Genomic DNA, 8,184 nt, shown 5'->3' with positions numbered 1-8,184 from the left:
CTCGTGGCAGCCTAGTATCGGTCTAGGCTTTGTATGAAGCTAGTGAGCAGAAAACTTGTAGTTCAAGGCATAGTCCACTATCCAAGTTGCAATCTAGTGTAATATGAAGCTTTAAGTGGAAGTTCAACTTAACAGTCTCCACGACATACCGGTATATAAAACAATGTTCTGGAAACTTACCGATGAGATGTGCCAATGAGAGTTTGTGGGGGATTGCTGGAATTTTGGGCATTTGGCCTTTGGCCCATGGCCCATTATTAAATTCTGAAACTCACATGGCCCATTCCAATAATCAGTGGCAGCACTAGTGGGGGCTAAAGTTTAGTCCCACATTGCTAGTTGGGAGAGAGTTGGAGTGGTATATAAGGTGGACTGTTCTAGTCCTAGTAAGTGAGTGAGAAGAGAGAGAGCCCTCGCGCACTCCTCCTCCTCCGCCGCCCGCCTCGCCTCGTCACGACACGTCACGTCACGACGCGCCGCGGGTTGCGGGAATCTCATGTCTGAAAACTTCAAGTAGTGTCTTCTATAAGGAAACGACGCAAGAAACCATGGTCACCAAGTACATCAGACATTCAGACTAAGATAAGATCTAGGGCTTCCACGCCGTAGCTCTAGAGAAGTAACTCAATTAGCACCACCACATCGAAATCCTCTTGTGATGTTGGCTTATTTTCTTACCCAGTTAGGCCATATATCATAACCTTGATGACACCTAATGTTCGTTTGCCCCATGAAGCTATATCGAGGACATCATGTTGAGTCCTCGATTAAAAAAGCCACTGCTGGAATTTTGGGCATTTGTCCTTTGGCCCATGGCCCATTATTAAATTCTGAAACTCACATGGCCCATTCTAATAATCAGTGGCAGCACTAGTGGGTGCTAAAGTTTAGTCCCACATTGCTAGTTGGGAGAGAGTTGGAGTGGTATATAAGGTGGACTGTTCTAGTCCTAGTAAGTGAGTGAGAAGAGAGAGAGCCCTCGCGCACTCCTCCTCCTCCGCCGCCCGCCTCGCCTCGTCACGACACGCACGACGCGCCGCGGGTTGCGGGAATCTCGCCGAGCCGAGCTTATCTTTTTGCTGTTTGGGAAATTAATTGTGTAATCAATTTCGAGTCATTAACGGACGCGTTACTCAGCCGTTTTTCCTTCCGGTTTTTCTGGATCGTGGCTGTGCCGACTTGGACGTGGGCTGCGTCCCACGACCTTCCCGAACCGCACTATATAAGCGCGGAAGTCAACCCTAGTCTGTACCAGACGCGTATGCGACTACCTGTTTCCAGTTCTTTGCGCCGCCGCCTTCGTCTTCCTCATCCCGTCCGTCGGCGTGCACCGACTGCCGAGACAGTAGGCCTCCGGAACCCTGCCTCTCGTGAACCTGTACGGGTGAGGGGCAATCAGGTTTTTGGGGAGCGCTCCGGCGCGACTACTGGCATCACGACGTCGTCATCGGATGACGAGTTCCTCCACACCGACAACTTCTTCCCGGACCTCAGCAACTTCTTCGACAACCTCAACATGGGCGACAACGACGCTGCTGCGAAGTATGTGATCTTGTCGTTTCTCTTTCAGTTTCTGTTAGAGTTCCTTCTTCTACTTTCTGTGGTAGATGCGATCGGTTTATCTTGTTTAGACGTGATCTGTTCATCTATCTTACTAGTCTACATGATTAGTTTATTTGTTACTAGCTAAGTGCCCGCGCGTTGCTGCGTCTTTCTTTCTCTCATGTCTATATATTTCTTTATGACAATGAGAACTAAAAATTTGCATAAATGCAATTATATATTTAATAATTAATATGTTTCATTTAAATTGTTAGCCTGTTATAATATTTTATTGAAGTGTTGTTATGTATAGTGCCAATACATGTGTTATGGACTTAAGGTGTCTTTGATTGAGGTGTGTTTACTTAGTAGTAATTTGTTTTGTTTAGACACTTATTGCGTACGTACGGCCTAACCGTGCATATTTGATTTTGTGGCGTGGAGGTAACTACCCATCCGCAACACAACGTTGTCTATCCTGCGCTCTAGGTCGATCCTCTTTCTCTCTCTACGAATCCTAGATCACCGATGATTCCCTTTGTTTGAGCCATCAAGCCGCCGCTGATTCTGGGTTTCCTTTGTCCGTCGGCGCTCTTCAACTTCCGGCGCTGTCCAACCTGCCAAATCCAAACTCAGGAAGGACGTAGCGTTGCGCAGCTGGATTTAGGCCTGTAACTGGGAGCGCGCTTTCAACAGCGCCGCCAGCCCAGTTAAATCCCTTGACACCCACGGCACAGAATAAACTTATTGCGGTCGATTAGGGCATCCCGCTACGCTGCCGCGCCGCCATCGCGCTGCATCTGCGAGTTGCGTCTGCGCTAGGGTGCTTGTCCCCATCGCTAGCACTGAATCCAGACGCTTGCCAATCGAAAAAACAGAGACAAATTGGTACACCAGTCCGCGCCGCTGCAACAAATTCGAGCAATTGACGATGGATTCGAACGATTCAATGTCGAATCCGCTGATATGAGAGCTGATTCTTTTCTTTCTTTTGTTGGGAAAATTGGAAGGGACAAGGAGAACCGCACGCCCGCAAAAAAAAATCCCGCTGATTTCGTTGCTTTTTATCGTTGATCTCTTTCCTTCCTACGCGTCTGACAAGTTCTGGGCTCAAATCAAATCAAGCTGTGCGGTCCTCGGACGGGAATTAGGCCTTGGCGCACGTTGATCTCTTTTCTTATCCAGCCTGAATTGCCGACCCTGTTGGATATTGTGCAACCCTTATTTTTGGGCCGAGCTGGTTGGATTGTTCGGCAATCTGGACTCGATCACCCTAGGCGAGCTGACGTTTTTGTTAAACCGGAACATGGTCAGAATTCCCGATCGAGTTGGTTCACACTACTTTTTTTTTTACGTTCGGGTGGGGTTGCTGGTTGGACGAACCATCACCAACCATCATGACCTGTTTCAATTTAATAGTAAAGATTTTCATAGTCATGATTTATCAATTACTTATACGGATTATTTCATATGGATATTTGCTTATGTATTCAACAGCCACTGCTGCAAAATTTTGGATACAATGGAATCTGGGAACTTCGACCCTATACATGGAATACAAACTCAGATACACCTGTTTACACAGGGTCCTAACATAAACATCGCCACACCACGACCGACACGAACACATAAAGATAAGATGCTGACCAGCGATGCAAAAGAATGATTCAATGTCAGGGAAAGACATGAGAGGGGGTTGGCGGAGATAATTCCCTTCATCTCTAGACGAAGGATTTTTTATCAATGCTATTTGTAAAATTATAGAAAACATATGACATATGAAAACACTAAGTTCTGGAAAAAAAATAAGAGACCTCTAATATCACTGTCGTAAAAGAGGTTTACCAAATATCCAACAGCATGATACTTGATAGTTTTGCCAGAAGACAAAACAAGTTACTCCCTCCGTCACGAATTAGATGTCGGAGCGCTAGTGTAAATGAACTTTTGCATTTCCACCCTTTGTATTTCGAAATCATCACCAACGCATCCCCAATCGTATCTCCCAGGATCGCCTGGGCGGGCTCGCTGCAGCTGGTTCCCGCCGGCGGATCGCGCGCCCGGACGACGCCGGAGTTCCGCGCCCCGTGCAGCCTCTCCCCCGCCGGCGGATCGCGTTCGCGGGCTCGCTGCAGCTGGTTCCCGCCGGCGGATCGCGCGCCCGGACGACGCCGGAGTTCCGCGCCCCGTGCAGCCTGGCAGCGGGGGACTCCCGCCGGCGGATCGCGCCGCCCTGACACCGCCGAAATTCTGCGCCCCGCGCAGCCTGATGCCGCCGAAATTCCGCGCCGCCGCCGGAGATCCACGCGCCGCTCAGCTTGGCGCCGGCGGAGTCCCGCGCGCCTCGCAGCTTGGCGCCGGCGGAGTCCCGCGCGCCTCGCAGCCCGACGCCGGCGGAGCCCTGCGCGCCTCGCAGCCTGACGCCGGCGGAGCCCTGCGCGCCTCGCAGCCTGGCGCCGGCGGAGCCCCGCACCCCTCGCAGCCTGGCGCCGGCGGAGTCCCTCGCCCCTCGCCGCCTGGTGCCGGCGGAGTCCCGCACCCCTCGCTGGCTGGAGCCGACGGGCCACCCGGTGGAGCTCACAGGCCCACGCCGGCGGGCTCGCGACCTCCCACCCTTCGCGTCGGCGACCTCTCGCAGACTGGCGCCGCTGGAGCTCGAGGAGTGGAGGTGGAAGACCCTGGTGGAGTGGAGGCGGACGATCTTGCTGTCGAAGACCAACTGCTGAAGCCGTTAGAGTCTGTGCAGGTACCCCATTCCTGGCATACTCCTGAAACTGCTGGAGCTGAAGCTGTAGATCCTGAGATACTGTAATAACCTGCAGATTGTACAGTACATGTATTGAAAAAGAAGCAATAATGAACACCATTATCTGAAAGTACTCCTTACTGTATTAGGTGAAAGTACTGTACTTTGTCAGCAACAATGAACACCTTATCTCAACAACATGTCTGATGTCAACACACTCAGACATTGTACAGTAGGTGTCAACACACTCCTGAACAAACTTCAGAAGAAGAGGAATGTGCAAATTACCTGATGGAATGCAGGCAGGTTGGAGACCTTGTTCTGGAGATCAACCTCGTACTTCTTGATGGTGCCATAGTGCCAGATGCACATTACCATCATGAAAAAGAATGCGAGGACGATCGGGACCCAGGCTCCTTCCTTGAACTTGATGAGCGACGCCAAGAAGTACAGCGCCTCGATGGTGCCGAAGAACACGATGAACCCGATGGCGAGGAATATACTCTTGTGCCAGCACAGAACTATCACCAGCGACATCAGACATGTTGTGACCAGCATTACAGTTATAACAGCAGATCTATATCTATATATGAATCAGAGTAGCAGATGTCTACGAGGAGGCCAAACATTTTTTTTTTTTAAGAATGAAACAAAATTTTGGTTACAATAAGCAGGAACAGAAACTTACTTCCATAGTGGAACAATCCCCTTGTACAATCTGCATACCCAACATTTTTTCAGTAGAGTGAGGTTACAGTTACGGAGAACAATAGATTCCAATATTCCGTTTCCTTGCATAGACTTACCCAGCATATCCTTCAGCCTTCACGAACTTAGGGAGCCCATCAGATAAACCAGCTTGATAAAGCAGGATACAGCATCATTTTGTATTTCCAAGAGACTCCAGCATATCCTGCAACAATGATAAACAGTCTGGCTGCATTGACTTCAGTCATTTTAGGTTGCATAACAACAGCTTGATAAAGCAGGATACAGCATCAATATTCAGAAGCTACTCCTAGAAATTATAAGAGGGAAAGGCATTTTCGTTAACCTGATGCTTGTAGTTGTCAGTAACATGTTGCTTGTAGTTGTCACTAACCTGCTGTCGCGGTTCCTATAGGGAGGCGATGCAGTTTCCATCGTGACCGAACCGCCGCACAGGGAGCGATAGCTGCGGCGCCTCTCTGTATATTTTTCCTTTATTCTTTTTTTTTTGAAAAACTATTTTTCCTTTATTCAAAGGCAGGCACAGAGATGGTATGGATTCTGTGGTAAGTAATTTCCACCAAACTGGAGAATATGGTGCCCATTGCCCATCGGTAGAGTCCATACACGTAAGCTAGAATAACAGAATAGGCACTCACACTGTTTATTTGGAATATGTTCGTTACCAAATTCATTTTTGTTCTCTGGATATATCTGGCGAAAGAGTTTATCGCCACAAGCTCTGACAATGCACAACTGTTCCCATCAGGATTCAACTGTCCAGTAGCCAGTTCAATATCTTCTTCTTTTTTTGAAAGGGAGTTCTATATCATTTTGTTGATTGTAAAGGTAACCAGTTCTATATCGACACTTGTCCTTGGTATGCGCCAGATCCTTGTCTGAAGCTGAATGATTGAAATGTCTGTGACAAGGCATCACCCAGTTCACAATTGATTTCTGTTGTTAGTGCTAACTGGTAACAGCTCAAAATTGTCATTCTCTTGTGGCATTCTACAATCCATTATTTGGCACATTATTCTCTGGGTGGCTCAAAATTTTCATTTTCTTTATAGCATTGTTGCATTTGTTTTGGTGTTGTATATTCTTTATAGCATGAATATTTTTGTAGGATATGGTCAAAGGAACAAGAGGGGTACAAGATAACAAGAGAAAGAGAATAAAAAACAAGACGAGACTCCAATATGATGATCCATTAATTCTCTCCAATGAGTAAGTTCCAATTCTTTTTGTGATTTTTGAAGGAGTTCGATGCTCATCATGTGGACTAAATTTAATCTTCTCTCTGCACAGCTATATGAAGGAACAAATTGACGGGGGCAAACTATATATGCTTGTTTCCAAGAGGAAGAAAGCACCTCTTAGTGCAAAAGATGTGTGGAGATACAGCAGAATGCGCCAAGAGGACATCTTCTCCAAACCTTTGATCCATATGAGACTGGGATTCCCTCGGATGAGAGTACATTGTGACAAGATGCAAGAGCAACAAAGAGGCAAGGATGCTATCATTGATCTCAATTTGAGCCCATCACATCAGATGCTAGTGCACGAGAGAGGCAAGGATGTTGTCATTGATCTCAATTTGAGCCCGTCACAACAGATGCAAGTGAAGGACAGAGGCAAAGGTGATGAGACGATGCTAGAGCAGGACAGAGACAAGGGTGATGAGACGATGCTAGAGCAGGACAGAGGCAAGGGTGATGAAACGATGCTAGAGCAGGACAGAGGCGGAGATGATGAGACGATGCTGGAGAAGGACAGAGGCAAGGGTGATGAGACGATGCTAGAGCAGGACAGAGGCAAGGGTGATGAAACGATGCTAGAGCAGGACAGAGGCAAGGGTGATGAGATGATGCTGGAGAAGGACAAAGGCAAGGGTGATGAGATGATGCTGGAGAAGGACAGAGGCGGAGATGATGAGACGATGCTGGAGAAGGACAGAGGCAAGGGTGATGAGACGATGCTAGAGCAGGACAGAGGCAAGGGTGATGAAACGATGCTAGAGCAGGACAGAGGCAAGGGTGATGAGATGATGCTGGAGAAGGACAAAGGCAAGGGTGATGAGATGATGCTGGAGAAGGACAGAGGCAAAGAACTGAGAGATGAGGAAAGATATGGTCTTTATTTTGCCTTAGAAGTAATCAGAAGAAGAGATGGAGGTTTTACGAAAGAGGATAAGCAACTCATAGCAGAAATGCTCAATGAGAACTCTTTGCCATCTTCCGAGCCAACATTCAAGGTTATGGACGACATGGTCCACATAGATGAGAAATGGTTCATTCTGAGTAGGGTGAGGAACACGTACTACCTGCTCCCCAAAGAACCAAAACCCTTGCGCACGGTGAAGAACAAGAACAACATCGCCAAAGTGATGTTCTTAACTGCGGTTGCTAGGCCGAGGTATGGTGAAGGTGACATAGTCACGTTTGATGGCAAGATTGGAACTTGGGCATTTGTAAAGGAAATTCCAGCTGCTAAAAAAAGTAAGAACAGAGAAAAGGGGACAATCGAGGTAAAACCCATAAAAGTTACCCGAGATGTCATGAGGAACTATCTCTGCGAGCTAGTGATTCCTGCCATCCAGGACAAGTGGCCTGATGAGGATGTAGGAAGAACAATCTTCATCCAGCAGGACAATGCCAAACCCCATGTCCTCCCTAATGATGAGGGTTTCCGACAGGCCGTAGCACAGACTGATTTGGACATCAAGTTGTTGCAGCAACCTCCAAACAGTCCAGACCTAAATGCGCTAGATCTAGGCTTCTTTAGGTCTCTGGAGTCTCACACCGATACAAGAGCACCAAACAATATTCGAGAGTTGATAGAAGGTGTGGAGGAAGAATATAATAACTACGAGGTCGACAAACTCTCTCGAACCTTCGTGACACTCCAATCATGTATGATTGGGGTGATGGAAAATGGAGGAGGGATAGACTACGAAATCTCTCACATGAATAAGAACCGCCTCCAGGCAGAAGGTAGTCTAGGAATCCCTCTAACTATCTCGGCGGATCTACTTGTAAAAACTAAAGACCTTATCAAAGCAGCAGAGGTAAAGATTCAGATAGACTAATTTGAATTTCAAATCTAACTAGTGTTGCTCATACAATTTGTTTTTTGAAATTAATGCAGGTGCAAGCTAAGCAACAATCAGCGCCCATTCCTAAAAT

The 8,184-nt window shown here is 47.5% G+C and overlaps 1 protein-coding gene across 1 annotated transcript; it reads right to left on the bottom strand.

The window, feature by feature from the left end:
* Positions 1 to 2,137: 2,137 nt before the first annotated feature.
* LOC127347594 (uncharacterized) lies at positions 2,138 to 5,414 on the bottom strand. Its single transcript, XM_071829292.1, has 7 exons — positions 5,095 to 5,414; positions 4,977 to 5,006; positions 4,577 to 4,809; positions 3,443 to 4,358; positions 3,064 to 3,086; positions 2,897 to 2,944; positions 2,138 to 2,260 (listed from the first exon to the last, which is right to left on the bottom strand). The coding sequence occupies exons 1-7, from the start codon at positions 5,099 to 5,101 to the stop codon at positions 2,138 to 2,140; spliced, it is 1,380 nt and encodes a 459-aa protein (XP_071685393.1). The 5' UTR covers positions 5,102 to 5,414.
* Between the last annotated feature and the right edge of the window lie 2,770 nt (positions 5,415 to 8,184).

Source organism: Lolium perenne, chromosome 4 (assembly GCF_019359855.2).
Source record: "Lolium perenne isolate Kyuss_39 chromosome 4, Kyuss_2.0, whole genome shotgun sequence".
In the NCBI taxonomy this organism is placed as follows: domain Eukaryota; kingdom Viridiplantae; phylum Streptophyta; class Magnoliopsida; order Poales; family Poaceae; genus Lolium; species Lolium perenne.
The sequence above is the reverse complement of the archived record's forward strand: the minus strand, read 5'-3'. Positions and strand labels throughout refer to the sequence as shown.